Source organism: Paraphaeosphaeria sporulosa (genome assembly GCF_001642045.1).
Source record: "Paraphaeosphaeria sporulosa strain AP3s5-JAC2a unplaced genomic scaffold CC84scaffold_1, whole genome shotgun sequence".
NCBI classification, from domain to species: Eukaryota; Fungi; Ascomycota; class Dothideomycetes; order Pleosporales; family Didymosphaeriaceae; genus Paraphaeosphaeria; species Paraphaeosphaeria sporulosa.
The window spans coordinates 566,860-583,250 of NW_017253360.1; the positions used below are offsets into that span (position 1 = coordinate 566,860).

General features: G+C 53.8%; 4 protein-coding genes across 4 annotated transcripts; 3 read left to right on the plus strand and 1 right to left on the minus strand.

Moving 5' to 3' along the window:
- Positions 1-507: 507 nt before the first annotated feature.
- Positions 508-3,556, minus strand: CC84DRAFT_1191918 (uncharacterized protein). Its single transcript, XM_018181217.1, has 2 exons — positions 3,300-3,556; positions 508-3,171 (listed from the first exon to the last, which is right to left on the minus strand). The coding sequence occupies exons 1-2, from the start codon at positions 3,443-3,445 to the stop codon at positions 582-584; spliced, it is 2,736 nt and encodes a 911-aa protein (XP_018041701.1). The 5' UTR covers positions 3,446-3,556; the 3' UTR covers positions 508-581.
- A 2,852-nt stretch (positions 3,557-6,408) lies between these two features.
- Positions 6,409-8,776, plus strand: CC84DRAFT_12732 (uncharacterized protein). The gene is made up of 3 exons (XM_018185355.1): positions 6,409-7,004; positions 7,053-7,139; positions 7,188-8,776. Exons 1-3 carry the CDS (start codon positions 6,569-6,571, stop codon positions 8,369-8,371), a joined length of 1,707 nt encoding a protein of 568 aa, XP_018041702.1. The 5' UTR covers positions 6,409-6,568; the 3' UTR covers positions 8,372-8,776.
- Positions 8,777-10,411: 1,635 nt separating this feature from the next.
- CC84DRAFT_1158886 (uncharacterized protein) lies at positions 10,412-11,135 on the plus strand. Its single transcript, XM_018177092.1, has 2 exons — positions 10,412-10,456; positions 10,505-11,135. Exon 2 carries the CDS (start codon positions 10,678-10,680, stop codon positions 11,068-11,070), a length of 393 nt encoding a protein of 130 aa, XP_018041703.1. The 5' UTR covers positions 10,412-10,456; positions 10,505-10,677; the 3' UTR covers positions 11,071-11,135.
- Positions 11,136-12,354: 1,219 nt separating this feature from the next.
- On the plus strand, positions 12,355-16,224 carry CC84DRAFT_1106745 (P-loop containing nucleoside triphosphate hydrolase protein; the record flags this gene model as incomplete). The annotated part of the gene is made up of 6 exons (XM_018175155.1): positions 12,355-12,746; positions 12,796-12,851; positions 12,897-13,732; positions 13,779-15,381; positions 15,441-15,770; positions 15,827-16,224. The coding sequence occupies 6 exons, from the start codon at positions 12,355-12,357 to the stop codon at positions 16,210-16,212; spliced, it is 3,603 nt and encodes a 1,200-aa protein (XP_018041704.1). The 3' UTR covers positions 16,213-16,224.
- Between the last annotated feature and the right edge of the window lie 167 nt (positions 16,225-16,391).

The window sequence follows — 16,391 nt, forward strand, 5'->3', positions numbered from 1 at the left end:
GTGCAATGAAGAAACCAGATCGGCAACACGTCGACGTATCGATGTGAATCTTGTGTAAACGATCAAGAATTCCACATGTGTTGTGGATCTGTGAAGTGTTCCGCATGGAAACGTCGATTGCGACAGAATTATGATCTGCCAACGGGCGACTTCTTGACTGCACACACGTATCTGACAAAGATGCAAGTGATATTGCAACAAATGATCTTGGTAGAAAGAAATAGCTGGGGATTCGTGTAGACGATGAATCCGGGGTTGAGTTGTGTGTGTTGACTAGATACTGGCATCGGCCACGTTGTGGCGTTCATGCACATTACTAGTGTTGGACGTTGAGATCAGTATAGACGGACATGGAATGCACTAGTCCAGCCCCCCACGACGGAAGGCATTGGCATGGCAATATGCGAGCAACTTCTTCAGATTTCGACGGCACTTCCAAACGTTAGCATCATAGCACCAACCAGATCTGGATTGACCTCGCAAGGGGTATCTCGAAGTCTAAGAATTCCATAGTACATTGATATCATACCTGTACAACCTTTGAAATGGTATACTACATACTGAAGCCAAATCCAAACGCTCTAGCTACCCGCGACAACTGCTAATCCCTCATAGATCTTCCTCTTCACCTTGTAGAATGTGACTCCATCGCTCTTGCGATCTGTTAGGTTGTAGGCACCGCCATCGACCTCGACCCTGTTCGTAAGCTTGTTGATCGTCACGGACACGCTCCCGTTGATGACCAACACACCGCCTCCTCCAAACTCCGCGGTCATGCCTGCAGCTTGCAGGAACTTGCGCAGGTCCGGCAGGCGGAGATCGCCCACGTGGAAGGGCTGTGCCACGGTGCGGACGGCAGTGGAGAAGTTGGCGGGTACGACATCGAGGATGGGCGTCGCGTCCATCTTGTCGTTTTCAGCCGTCGACGATACGGCGTCAAGTCTGGCTTTCTTCTTCGCAGGCGTATCTTCCTCCTCTTCGGCCGAGGAGGCGAGGGAGGCTGCTGCTAATCGCCCAGTGATTGCAACGACACCAAGGCCTCTAACCTTCTGCCATTGCAGTTTTCGTACCATGCTGCGACTCAACTTTACAGACCAGGCGTTCGTGTCGACACTGGCGTCTATCGTGTCGCCCAGATCGGGTGTGAAAACGTCGACTGCGTTCGAGGCTTCGCCGGCGCGTGCAGCGAGTACTGTCCTGGCTTCCTCAGCTAGCTTCTCGGTCTCGGCTTCGTCGCCTGCAACGAAAATGAGCTTCCTGGGCTGGATGAGAGGCAGCAGGTTGTTGATTATGCGCAGATCATGCAGTGCAGAGAAGTCGACGAAGGCGATGCGGCAGTGTAACTGGAGAGTTTCTGTTTCGAATATGACTTTCGACGGGCCCTCGATGTGCTCGAGATCGTCATCAGGTTCGTCATCAGAAGCCTCGCCACCATCGTTCGGACCTTTGTCGTCTGTGTCTGCTTTCCGTGTTTTCTTCTGGCGCCCTCCGTCGCGAGTCTGAATCGTCAGGTCTTCCCACTTCCTTTTCTGGCCCACCTCGTTCTCTTTCTTCGCCCCCTCTCGTAGTGCTTCCGGGGCTGCCTCTTCTTCATCAGCGCGAGCAAACTCTTCTGGGCGGATAACTTCGCCAAATTCATCCGCTCGGCGCTGCTTGGCCACAAAAGGAAACACCTTCTCGTCTCCCCTCTTTGCCCGGACATCCCAGTCGTGCACATTTTTGCGCTGCACAAGAATTTTGACACCGAGCTCTTCATCGCTTAGTCCCAACTTTTTTCGTGTATGGCGCAGGATTGTTGCCGTATTCAGCAGCCTTCCCTGATGTTCATCATCAGAGTCTTCGGAAGTCGTCGACGTAGACGCCGACCAGTCGTCCCCGACGGCACCTGATGTCTCTAGCGCAGCGCCCGTATCGCCTTGCATGGTAGTCTGGAGTTGGCGTTGCCTCGCGAGATATTGTTGATACAGTGGGAGCTCCTGGCCATCCAACGCCACAGCTCGGGCCGACCTTGATGAAACTTGCGTTCCCTCGCCGGAGAAAGACGCAACGGAAATCGCGTCTCCCTCAGCTGCCGGGTTTTTCTCGTTCCAAAATTCCCACAAATATCTTCCTAGCGCGTTATTCGAGCTTCCAAAATCTCCAATACGCTCTGTCAGAATGACTAGATTGCGAGAGTCCGATGCCAAACTTCTTACTGCGTCCTTCGAAAAGCCCCATTCGAGCGAGGCATCGCTCGCAAGAATCACACGAGGTTCTGTTTGTGCCAGCATCTTCGTGACACGTGACTTTCGCTCGAGCAGTGTGATATGCTTGAAATCGAATGAGTCGTTCTCGATACCCTTTTCCATCCACTCCAGCATACTTCGCGCATAACGCATGGTAGCTCCAGCGGTTCTGCTAGCAAGGTATACCTTTGCGTTGTTCATTTGGCTGCCCGTCTCTTTCCATGTCTCTTCGAGGAGATGCGCTAATTCCAGAATTCGTGCGCTCGAATCGGAGGGTATCAGCACCGAGCCACCGTTGGCGACAGTCTCTCTTACTAGAGAGACAAGTGCTTCGTCTCGTTGGTTGAGCCCTACGGCTTTCTTCAGGCCAGTTCCTCTGCTGCTGCAAATCATAGCCGTGGGGCGGCGCAGCTCCTTGATGACTTCACCTCCGACCTCACCAAACCAAGCAGCACCCGGCAATGCGCGCTCTCTGGCCTGATTCCAGTCAACCGCATACACGATAGACTCCATGCCATGCTGGATGTGCCATATGGTTCCTCCTAATGTGTGTCCAGCGCTGTACGCAGTGATTGTGAGGGAGCCCAGAGGCGGTGTGTTCGGCAGCTGCTGAGGTTGAGTTGGTTGCGAGTATTTGAGTGGATTGATGAGGCTGAAGTAATTGGCGATTTCTTCAGACGTCGGTGCTTGCATGAGGATATTGGGGTTGGTGTTGCCCAAAGAGTAGGAGGACTCGGCGAGGGCATCCGCCGGCACGGTCGAGCATGCCAGCGGCGTCGATTCGTACAGGTCTTGTAGGAGAGTGCGGCCGAGAGAGATGACTGGGGTGGTTGCGTAGACGGGTATGTTCTTGAACTGAGGGAAGTGCTTGCAGCAATGGACGAAGGCACCGATGTGCGCAGTGGTGGCATGAGTGAGAAGGATGAATGACAGAGTCGGGACGTGTCTGCCACAAAACAGTCAGTACATTTCTTTGATATGGAGTGGCTATGGCGAGCGCAAGCGCTCCTAGCTAAGTTCCTGGCGCAACGCCCTTCGCCAACATTGCGCGCGTGGCGCGAGCTGACCACGTACTTCTCGATCTCCTTCAGCTTCTCCACATCAAAGCTTTCGTCCCAGCCCACATCCACGAGCACCTTGATGCCGCCATCGAACTCCAACAGTGATTGCGACGCAGGCGACGCCGACTGCGCGCCCAGGAGTGGTGTGAACGTAAACATGTTATCGGCGTGTTTAATTGTAACTGCGCGCGCAGCTCTAGAGAGGCGAATGAGACGGTCGACGCGGTAGCATGGCCGCACTCTGCTGAGTGTCTTCCCGTGGAAGCTCAATGAACGCCAACCTTGAGCGCGCTTTCACGCATGTTTCGGGAAAACTCTCGGCCCGAATGATGCCAAGGCTCGACCTATGAGCACCCATCATGGGTATCCTCATAATCTATGTCCAGGTCTCGTACTTCGCCGGAAGACCAGTTCAGGCAGATATCGCTCCAATCGCTCAGCTGTGCGGCATCCGCGAACGTGATGCGAAATACACGTGACAGGCATTTCTCGGATCACCCACGCCGCCCAACCCCCGGCATGGACAGTCTTCCAAGGTTGTATACCCATGTGAATAGACGCCACATGGAGCGTAATGGGGCCGATGATGAATCACTAGTGATACCGCTCTTCTGGAGACAGACCGCCGAGTACCAGCTCCTGCAAGTTCGTCGGACAGCGCCGCATAGCTTCCAACATCGCTTCCTCCGCATGCCTTGGGACCGCTTACGCACCATGCTGTGAAGTCGCACTAACATCTCGTATTTTCTATCTTCGGTGCATTAGCGGAGGAAGATCGGCTCGCGACACTGCTGTTGCTGAGCCACGTCGGAACTGGCACTTTCAAAGTTCCATACTGTAGGCCGGCCGGCCGCCCCGCTTGCGAATCACTTCCCAGTTCTGCCCAAGGCAGCTTTGCGCCATCTCACACTAAGTATGCACGTCACACCCTCATCCCACATCGAACCCGCGCTGGCGTCTGTCTGCCATGGCTGTGATCATGGACTAGCGAAACTATTACGATGGCTCTCTTTCACGACTCACAAGCGCTTGTCCTGGCCATTCACCTCAAGGGGCTACGCGTCGATGGCCGGCCTCACATCGGGTATCACGGTCTAATGCAAGACGGCGATCATGGTTCGCTTCGACCTTCGATTTCAGCGCCATACTGCAGTCTCCACTCCGCAGCATTAATTCGACTGATGCTAGTTTGGGCCGACTGCGGCTCTGACATTTGATACTAGGTCAGAAAATCAGGCAGTGACAAGCCCAGATGACTTTGCAAGTTCACACGCTGGTTGAAGCCACCGCCGCCGTCGCCAGTCGCTAATCTGAAACTCCTTTTGGGCCATGCAACATCAGCTGAAGCAGATTGTTTGGTGCGGAGAGAGTACTCTCCATCTTTGCGCAGCTGTTCCACCTTCGCTCGGCTCATCCCGATGTCAAGGCTCAGGGTTCGACGGAGCGGCCCTTTTGGAGCCAGCTCGTGGAGCGTGCGTAAAGTTCTGAGCCGTCCCGCTCCCGTTCCGACCCAGATGGCATTGTGAGTAGAACAGATGTTATCACGACGCGAAGTAGCGACAGCGTCGAAGCGGCTCTTTCTCCGCTTGGTACACGACGACTTGTACGACGTCGCCGATGCCTGGCGTCAGCTTTTGTGGCTGATTCTTACTTCTGGCTGGCTGTGGCCATGCATCGCTCCCAAACAAACTTTAAGCCGGTGCGGTCCTGCCTGACCCCAGATCCGGCATGCTGTAGGGACGTGGCGCCCGGAGGCCCTTGCAGAGCTGTCCCTGCGCGTGAACTTTCCAACGTTCGACACTGCGGGACTAGCGCAGTCATCACCATATTGTTGACAAATGTGGTATTCCGTCTTACGTCGGCAGAAGAACAGCGACGTCGCAGTCGTCGTTGATGGATGCATTCATTCGAGGCGCCAGTGGAATGCGCAATGTATTCGCAAAGTGGGGCTGAGCCCACCCGGATGCTCGAAGCCCAGACCAAAAGATCGCGGCGTCACTAGCTGCTTGGGCGACCAGCCGCCGTTTTGATGGCGTTTGGGTCGTCGTTCAATAAGCACACGAAACCGCAGTGACTGGCAGGCTGGCAGAACGAGCCGGTCTCGGCCGTGGATAGCGTGAACGAATCAGATCACAAGAGGCTGCAGCAGCTGCCGCCTTCATACGATGGCATGCTTCCCCGCTGTTCATCATATGAACACCACCAGTGCGGACATCCCGCGGGATGTGACAGCCAACAGGAACAGCAGGCTACGTGCATACGAACAAGCCTTCGAAGCAAAGCGTATCCCAGTCGGAGCAGCAATACAATACGCACGGCTGGACTACAGCACGTTATATACATGCGCCCGCGTTTGAGAGATTGCAGTCTCTCGTCGAGGCTAGTGCTCACCAGCGTCAGTACGAGCATGATTGATCCTCTTCCGGGGCAATCATCCACACGTCCCATTGCTTGGTCAATGCTCTTTTCCAATGCTGGTCGGCGCGCTTGGAATATGAGAGACCAGCAATCGGTACAGAGCAGCTGGCTCCTAGGCTCCACTTCGCGTGGCTCGTCCGGTAGTAGTCGAATCGACTTGGTCATCGTGTCGGGCACAGCAGGAATCGTTATTTTAAAGCTGCCCTTACCTGTTTTCCATACCTTGCCGCCTCTGCGTAGTGTACACTAGCCGGCCGCGACGTTGTCAGGGTTGCCCCCTTCTCGTGTTCCCTGCCCCGGCTCTTTACTGCTCCTCCCTAGTCGATAAAGCGTATTACCTCCACTGTCCCCGCTCTCAGGTCGATCTTCTCGTGCGCCTTCCGCTCCCACTCGACCACGTTCTATCTCTTGTCACGTCCGACAACCCAGGTATAGGCCCCAGCTCTTCGCCACCCGATTTTCCCGCGCTGTGCTTAAACGCTGCTTGACTGCGTCGTGGACGCATCCGTGTGCGACTGTGCTGCTGCTCTTCCACACCTACCATTGGCTTGTCGCACGATTCGCTAAAGGCTCCTCACCCCCGCCCGCAACGTTGCCGTCTCGAGACCGCTGGAGCGACCGGCTTGGACCCTTTGCTTCCTCACATTCCTGGAGCGTCGCATACGTTCCAGAGTGTGCAGTTCCCGGGCTCTTCTTGTCCCCTACAGTGCGACGGGTGCTACCAATCCGCTTGCACGGCGATTACGCTCGGCATTAAGCTCTCGAGGCGCCCCTCGCCTGCGCTACTCACCTTCAACGAGCAACGCGTGTCCAATGCATGTCTACCACAAACGGTAGCCATTGATCCTACCTCTTCTCGCTCGAATGATCTCTACCGTTAACTTCGGGCAATCGCCGTCGGCAGCGCAAGCTCGCCTGAGCATCAGCTCCTCTCCTCAGCCTTCCATGTCGTCCAGTAGCGATTCCCCGGCGAACACACCCACCTTCGACTCGAATGGCGTCTCCATCGCAGATTCCCTGTCTGAAGGGCGCATAGGTTCAAGAGACGGATCCGATGAGATTGTGCCCAAGATCGAGGAGACCGAGCTCCAACTGTCCGACGTCAAGCCCGAGCCTGCTGCAGATGACACCCCAATATCACCAACCGAGCCAGTGCGACTTAGACGCGCCAGAGGTCGACCACGCATCCACCCTCCTCGCTCCCCCACCGCTGCATCTAAAGCAGCAAAGGCACGTTCGAAAACGGGTTGTACAACGTGCCGAAAGCGAAAGAAGAAGTGCGACGAGACGAAGCCTTTTTGTAATTATACCAAGTGAAGTGAGTTGGCGGTTCGCTAATGCATCGTAGGTCTGTCATGCCAGAAGAACAATATACACTGTGAAGGCTATAAGCCTGTGGAGATATGGAAAAGTGGCAAAGAAAGAGCAGCAGAAGGTCACTACAGCCCTCTTCCGGCGCGGATGGAAGCTAACGGCTACACAGCACGGCGAATGAGCGTCGAGGTGAAATTCGAACTGCCGCCGCTTATGGGAGGAGTAGAGACGGACGTCGACCGGACCCTATTGCAGCATTTCGTCAGCAGGGCTAGCGCTGTCCTTAGTCTGCACGGCGATCAAAGCACAAACCCATTCACAAGGATACTATTACCAATGGCCCTTCAACACGAGGGTTTAATGCATTCAGTGCTGTGTCTGTCGGCATCACATCTCTGTTCACAAGCTCCTTCGCAGGAGTACGAGGACAGGCAGGTGTTCCACCGAGGCAAGGCCCTGCACTTGCTGAACCAAGATCTTCAGCGCCAGAAGGCTGGCGAGGGTGGCACTATGCGATACGAAGATTCCAACGTGGCCCAGATACTTCTTCATCTCCTACACGCCATCTGTGACGGCAACACCTCAGGGGAATACCGAATGCACATGATCGCCGCAAGACAGATCGCTCTAAATCAGAAATCACAAAATAAGGAGTTTCAAAACCTCTTCGACGAGTTCTTCTACTATCACTGGATTGCTAGTGAGATTACGTCTCTCGATGGCACCGAAGTACCTATGATGGAGAACTTCAGCCTTCCTTTCGAGATAAACCCTGAGACAGCCGGCCTCATTGGTGTTTCCGACGGACTATTTGGGTTTATTTCGAAAATCAGTAATCTGAGGAGGACGATCCGAACACGCATCGATGAAAAGATAGAACCTATTATGGACTACGAGGCGTTGCTTACTGCTCACGCGATTGACACAGGTCTCCGCAATTGGGTCTGTCCCCAGACAACAGGCACTCCGCGCTACACATTGTCCATGTTGTACCGTCAAGCGACCTGGGTTTATCTGTATCGGACGACAAAGAAGTCTAAACCGGATCCGTATATCAGGTCTGCTGTCGACGATGGGATCAAGTACATCAACGAGCTGCCCGCCGAGGGTTGGATTCAAAGTAACGTTCTGTTGCCGCTGTTCCTGATGGGGTGTGCCGCTTTTGAACAAGATCAACGCTTCGAGATCAACAGGGCTTTCACTGGGCTGATGGCAGTTACAGGCCTGGGCAACATCACCTCTGCAAAAGAGGTCGTGGACAAGGTGTGGCACCTAATGGACATTGACGACCCCGACTCCTGGGACTGGGAGAAAATCATCCACCAAAAAGGATGGGACTTCCTCGCCACATAAGCACTCCGCACATACGCATACGGCCGACGCACGCATCACGTTCACGATCTATTCGAAAATTGGAGTTTTGGGTTTTCCTCACGGTTATCGACGGGCGGGACTGGGCATCAAACTGGATTGGTGTGGGACCTGGGTTATGGAGTTGGCACACTCCGGAAATCCTCTCTTCTTCCTTTACGCACACGTTCAACTACCGAAGAGCATCTAATTTCCTTCGGCATGGGTAGGCTTCGTCTGTGAAAACGGGGTGCGGCTCTCTTTCAGCCTGTTTCTGCAAAGGCTACGGCTTATTGCTTTTTGTACTGCTATCCTATATTTCTGGATCTATCCACGGCTGGGGCTACTTGTACGGACGGGGGTCATCTGCTTTACTGTCATTCTATCACACTGGAAGGAGGCCGGCGCGGTTGCCTACTCAAAGCATGTTCCACTCCGTCCAAGACACAATGTCACTGGGCATCTGTATCGTGCCTGAAATATCTTTCGGCACGAAGTCTAGCTTGCACGGAGCGCGCCCATAACTGCCTAGCAATACCACTCTACCTTCACCATTCCCCGTCTGACTCGCAGCACAATCGGCCCTTCATCCTCGCCAGCCAGCACCACTCGTTCACCCTGAATCTGTACGCACTGCGGCGTCTCCGCGCGCCTTGCCCATTCGAGCAAACCGAGCTTCTCCCCCCTCGCTCGCCCCGCTCTCTGCCGCAACGCAATTCCCTGGCTCAACTTAGCGAGCGGCCCTGCGACTCATGCTAGCTCCCAGCATTATCGGAATGTCTTAATCAAAGAGCAATGCTGCGCAATGCCCGATGCTCGTTCTCTCGAAGCGCTTGCGTGCATTTATCCGGGTGCGATCGTGGAGGGCAGGGGCAGCGTCCGCGGCCACGGTAGAGGCGTGGGGGTGCGTGGTGTTTGTGGAGCGGAAGGAACATTACGGGTGGGCGAGAAGATGGGGGGAGCAGTTGCTGGGCCGTACAGAATCAGCCCACTCGCTTCCGGGTAAACGTATGGCGAACTGAGAGAGAGGCGATCGCGATTCACACAGTACGAGGCCGCGACTTGTGGATGTGTAGACGCTGGAAGGATGTACCTGGAGATGCTTTGAGTGAATGATCACCGGCGAGGGCGCACCCCTCTTTCGAATCGAATCGCGTCTGCAATCGGCCGCACGTTTGCGAGATAGATCCTGCAGCTATAATTACCCACGATAGGTTCGTTGCACATATGTACGCAGCCGGCGTGCCTGTCTTGACATAACATGCATTTCTACACATCAGACGTGGTACAGCATATAGCCCTAGATATTGCACCGCCATAGCAGGTGAACTAAGTTGACCCCCACGGCGAAACCCGCATTGTACCGAAGGTGGGCTTGCTGCCCCTCGGACGTGTTTCTTGTTTCAGGACGCTTGAACCTCAGACCTGGGCTGGGCTGTGGGCACTCGTGGTCGGATGTCATTAGGAGACGACTATTGCCGACGGCAGTCGGAGGCTGCGCATTATGGGGACGGGTGACGTGGACTCGAGGCCGCTGCGTCAGCGATCGTGCTGAGCAGAGCTGCGATTATGCCTGTGGTGCTATGCAGATCGCCGGCATCTTCGTGCGAAGTTCGAGCACGCAGCAGGAAGGATTTGTGGCGAGGCTGGTCTGGGTCTGGCGGTGTCCGGACTGTCACGCATGCGTGGAGCTGGGTTCATGGGAATAATGTCTGCCCAGGAGGGCGGGCTGCGATTCATCAACACCCACACCGTTCGCATGAGCGCGGCACCGCTGCGCCATTATACCTGTTTGGTGGTGAGCATTAAGCACCCCATGGGACCGTTCCAGCGCTGAGTGATCGCTGTGTGGGCGTTCGCGATCGGTGAGCAGCCCTTGCAGCTGCGAACATCCCCCAATCGAGCAAAGCTGCTTCCGAACATTGGGGCGCTCACCGATGAGCGTAGCCACGAGGTAGAGTGTGCCTTACAGCGTCTCGCGCCTAGGCCTATGGGTTATTACTGGAGGTCATCGGGCGTATGAGGCGTATGCGGCGCCCTCGACGGCGCTGGATGGTCGCAGCTGCTTCCAGTCACTTGATCGGTAGTGTGAGCCGGTCAGCTCTCTAGAGTGCTGTGATGATTGACTCTTCGTAGGGCTGACCATGCACACTGCAGGGAGCTGTGCACTTCACGTGAAGACTGTGGTGTGAATTGACGAGTGTGGCTTCCCGTGGCTAATAATGTGGCAGCCCTTGGCAGCTGTCGTATACCCTGTTAAGGTAGTGTAGCAAATGGGCGCAAGACCGAGGCCTGAACATCAGACCAAAATGCGAACTGGCTCTTCAACACGTTCGGCATCGCATTCCACGAAGGCTCGTGCAAACAGGTCGTGTCGTCAACCATATCTGTTGGTGTCTGCTGTCTGTATCGTTTCACTTCGCTTGGATAAAGCTTCGGATGGGTGTATGGGACGGATTATCGTGCCGGCATTTCCAATGGATTGCAACACCGAGCCACGCGCGGGTGCACTGGTGCTCCTGGTCATCCTCGATAGGGATCAAACCACGATTACCGAGGCCATAGCGTGTGATGAGTGTGGGCCTCGGTTGGCAGGATGTCAAGCTACTTGTGTAGCGAAATCGTCGCAACGTTCACAATATGGAAGTGCTTCGGCGGTATTTTCCAAGGATTTACAGCGGAGCGCATACCCATCGAATTGAGGAAGTGATTACTGACCGAGACCTTTCGTTCGAATAATTGGCCTGGTTTTCATCGATTTCTCTTCCGGGTGGCGTCAGTCCGTGAATTGACGTTGATGGACAGTGGCGAGCATGCAAAGTCAGAAGGCCTTTCGGCTTGGGTGCGATGTTTCGCTTGTTGTTATGGAAGCTCGCTTCGAGCTGATGAGCGGGCCTGCGTCAGACAGGTAATCGCTTCGACGTGTTGTTCCAGAAGGCCGTTAGCCAGATATGTATCTCACTGCATTCTTCGCTTGGCTTGAGTTACGACGCCCAAGTCCAGCATGATCCATGCACTCTATGCGAGTACCGACCGTTGAGTGTCTTAGAGGCCCGGAACGTTCCTAGGTAACCGGACACAAGATCGATCATACTTTTACATTTTTAGATAGTTCAGAGACCGAAAATCGGACTATGTGTTATGACGCTCGCATATGAGGATCAGACGAAACACGTTGATGGAACGTCGGGACGCTTGCGGCAGGTGGAAAACGTGGATGTGCGGGGATCCTTGGGGGCGCTGCACCCTGGAACAATCGCAAACCTCAGGCTCCATTCCTCCACAGAAATCTCCTCATAGTGTCTACCAATTTCCGAAAATGCCGACCACTCATCTTACAGAAACATGCAAATGATTTTCTCGCCAGATCGTTGTCCCTTGAGGAGGGACCCTGGGGAAGCGTGCAAGCGAGGCGGCCACGTCCAACGGCAACGCCTGCACACCACATCGGTTGCTTAGCGAGGCCGGGGGGACAATGGGGCTGCGGAGTCAAGGCGCATATTGCAGCTCGCGTGCAGGCTGGAACGCAGACTCTTCAGCTTTCTGTCGTGATTGTGTCGCTCAACTATGCTCCAAACGCTCCCTTCTTTTGGTGTTGTTTGGTGATCGCGACGATGACAGACTTGACCGAGAACGAAAAGCGGCACAGTGCACCGCCAGCGATGGGAGATGGCGGCGGCGTGGTGGCTTCAGCTGTGCAGATCGATGAAATACGACGTACACCGACACACGCGTCCGCAACCTTACATGTCGAGAATGCGATCTCGCTGCGTGAAGTTGACCCCGTATCCGTTCAGCTGCAGCATCTTTCGGTCACTGTAGATGAATCGCCAAGTGCCCTTGCGAAGCTTTTCCAGAAGAGTGCGAAGGCCCAGGTCGGTCATTCAAAGAAGATATTGGACGACATCTCGGCAGAATGCACGAGTGGGACGCTGACAGCGATTATTGGAGGGAGTGGCAGTGGAAAAACATCGCTGTTGAACCAGATGAGCGGGCGGATGAAGGGCAATCGACTATCAGTATCCGGGCGGACTCTTTTCAATGGGAGCGAGGATGCATCGCGAATACAGTCCGGCTTCGTCATACAACAGGACATTCTACTGCCCACTCTAACAGTCCGGGAGACTTTGACTTATGCAGCTCAACTTCGTCTGCCTTCGTCCATCAGTCAGGAGGAGAGGAAGAAGCTTGTGGAGGAGGTCATCATGGAGTTGAGTCTAAAGGAAGCTGCGGATACGCGGATAGGGAACCACGAGCATCGCGGCTGCAGTGGTGGTGAGAAGCGACGGGTCAGCATCGGCGTGCAGCTTTTGTCCAATCCCAGCTTACTCTGGCTGGATGAGCCGACCACTGGGCTTGACTCTACCAGTGCATATCAGTAAATTCTCGCCAAGCTGTCCAAATTCGATATACTAACGTGCCAACAGAATTGTGAAGACTCTACAGAATCTAGCGCGAAAGGGGAGAACCATCATTGTTACGAGTGCGTATCCACAGAGACATGGTTTGTGGTAGCTAATGGCATCAGTACATCAACCACGGTCGGAGATCTTTACCCTGTTCGATAACATTGTTCTCCTCACAAGGGGCAAACCCGCGTATGCGGGGAGTGCCAACGAATGTCTGCCCTACTTCCAGAGTCTAGGACACGAGATGCCTCCCTTCACGAATCCTGCAGAATTTCTCATTGATGTTGTGAGCGTCGACAACCGGAGCGAAGAAGCGGAGGCTGCAGCCCAGATCCGTGTCAACCGAATCACAGAGGCATGGAGGGACCGCTCGTCTAAACTACAGGCCGAGAAGGAAATGCATGAGAAGGTGGCGGGCGTCAGGAATTCACCAAAAGTCTCTCCGGCAAGACACATATCGCTTCTCCAGCAAATCCGCGTGTTAACATCGCGGACTTGGATCGTCACTTTGCGCGATCCGATGGGCATGTTCGGCAGTCTTGTGGAAGCGATCGCTATGGCTGTCATAATTGGTTGGATCTTCTTACAGTTAGACGGCTCCCTCTCCGGCATTCGGTCCCGCCAAGGTGCTCTGTATATTGCATCCGCCATGCAGGGCTACCTTATCTTGCTCTACGAGACATACCGCTTAACCATTGACATCCATGTCTTTGACGAAGAGGCACGGCAAGGGGTGGTCGGCATTCCAGCTTTTCTCATATCAAGGAGACTAGCTCGCTTGCTGATCGAAGATATCCCGGTGCCGCTGATCTTCTCGATCATCTTCTACTTTATGGCTGGGTTTCGGAAAGACGGCGAAGTCTTTCTTACTTTCTTCAGTGTCATATTGCTAGAACAATACATCGCTGTCTGCTTCGCGATGGTTTGTGTCGCGATCTCGCGGAATTTTGCTGGGGTAAGTCCTCCAAACCCCAAGCGGAGATCACACTGACTCTCAATAGGCAAGCTTAGTGGCAAACTTAGCGTACACACTCCAGTCTATGGCTTGTGGTTACTTCATCCAGTCAAACACGATACCAATCTACGTTCGTTGGACAAAGTGGACCGCCTATGTGTTCTACGCATTCGGCGCATTGGCTGCCAACGAGTTCACGGGGCAGTTTTATGATTGCCCGCTCGAAGGTGGCGTATCGAATCCAGCATGTAAAGAATACACGGGTGCGTTCATTTTGGACTCTTTAGGCTTTCCAAGAGACTGGGTCTGGCGCCCCATCCTTGCACTCCTCGGTTTCGGTATCGCTTTCTACTTTGGCGCTTACCTCTTGCTCAAATTCTGGAATGCTGAGATCGCCATGGCAAGAGCTAGACCCTCCAATGTAGATGCATCAGCAGGCAAAGAGAAGATGGTCGCCAGGTCTCGAGATGAAGTACGCACAGTCACCATTCGACTCGACGGATACGGGCTTGATCTCGAGAAACGTTCCATTAGGAAGAAAACCACCAAGACGATACTCAACCCACTCACCGCAGAGTTCCAACCGGGCACGCTAAATGTCATTATGGGCCCTTCAGGGTCTGGCAAAACGACATTGCTCAACTGCATGGCTGGCAGACTACGGGATGACTTAACAACGAGATACAAAAAGTACGGAGCCATGTCATTCAACGGCTTGTCGCCATCGGAAGATGTCGTGCATGCTATATGCTCGTTCGTCACGCAAGATGACGATGCTCTTCTTGCTTCACTTACTGTACGCGAAACATTGCGATACGCTGCCGGTCTACGCCTACCGAAATTTTTGACGACGCAAGAAAAGATGCAAAGAGCGGAAGATATACTTCTAAAGATGGGTTTAAAGGACTGCGCGGACAATCTCATTGGGAACGATCTGATCAAGGGAATCAGTGGCGGTGAAAAACGTCGCGTTACCATCGCTGTTCAGATTCTCACGGAGCCTCGCGTTCTCCTTCTTGATGAACCGTTATCCGGCCTGGATGCTTTCACCGCGCTCTCCATAATGGACGTTCTTCAAGGTCTCGCCAGCGAAGGCCGCACACTCATTGTAACAATTCATCAGCCACGATCAGATATCTTTGCGCATTTCGGCAGCATTCTTCTCTTAGCTCGTGGAGGCCATCCTGTCTATGCAGGCCCATCCGGAGAGATGTTGTCCCACTTCACCAAACAGGGGTACCAATGCCCCCAGCACATCAACCCTGCCGATTTTGCACTGGATCTTATTACTGTCGATCTCCAACACGAGTCGCGTGAAGCTGCCAGTCGGGCCAAAGTGAGGGGGCTGATCCAGTCTTGGACACCAGATTTATTCCCGATCGCTCGGACAGGATCAATCACTACACCAGCAGAACTTGGAAGCTTGGTACGAGCGCCGTCCTCGTTCACGAATGCGGTATCGATCCTTCTGAGGAGAGCGACCAAAAACTTCTTCCGACAGCCTGATCTGCTATCTGCGCGTATCGGCCAGGTTGCTGGTCTAGCCATTGTGCTTGCTTTGTTCTTCGCACCATTGAAGAACAACTACTTCGCAGTGCAGAACCGCCTCGGCTTCCTCGTCGAGATTGCCCCCCTGTACTTTGTCGGCAGTAAGTATTCTTTCTAATGCCATTATACATGCAAGTTGTGGCTGACCATTTCCTTGCAGTGCTCAACAACATCGCTGTGTATCCACTCGAGCGCGACGTGTTCTACCGCGACTATGCCGATCGTGTGTACAATGTCGAGGCGTTCTTCCTGACCTACACTGTCCTAGAAATTCCATTCGAGATCATAAGTTGCATCCTCTTCTCTTGTCTCGCCGTCCTCGCGTGCGGCCTGCAGCGCGACGCCCAAACCTTCTTTATAATCACGTACAACGCTTTCTGCATTGTCAACTGTGGTGAATCTCTGGGCATTACATTCAACACGCTGTTTACCCACACTGGCTTCAGCGTGAATTGCATGAGTGTGTTCCTCAGCGTAGCACAGATCATGGGTAAGCTTAAGCTTGTCGCTCCTGTATCTATGAACGGAGTGCTAACAATTGCCAAGGTGGTGTCATGTCCCTCAACATTCCTGGTTTCTTGCAGGCTTTTAACCACCTATCACCTATCAAATGGGCAATGGGAAATATGGCACCATATACACTGCGCGGAGTCCAGTTCACGTGCGATGAGTACCAGGAGATCAACGGACGCTGTCCTATTACTACAGGGGAGGACGCACTCGCACTGTACAAACTCAACAAAGATCCCGAAATTTACATCATGGCATTGGGTGTGTGCACTATCGTGTACAGACTCATCGCATACGTGATACTGAAATGTGTGAAAGAGAGATGGGTTGGAAGGGCATGGAGGAAGATGAGCGGAGCACGCTTGCTGAAAGAAGAAACACTGCAGCCATCGGGAGCGACGGAGGAGGCAATGCTAAGATAGGAAATTGTAAACGGCCGATATTGGGAAAGAGATGGCTTTGCTTTGCTTATTTGACTTTTAAGATACCCACTCACGTTCCCCGCTTTTCCTACAAGTATCAGAGTCTTCATGTCAATCTATCCTAACGAGCGTGTTGAATCCCCTCCCTCTCACATAATCTCCCGTCTTGCTTTCAGTCA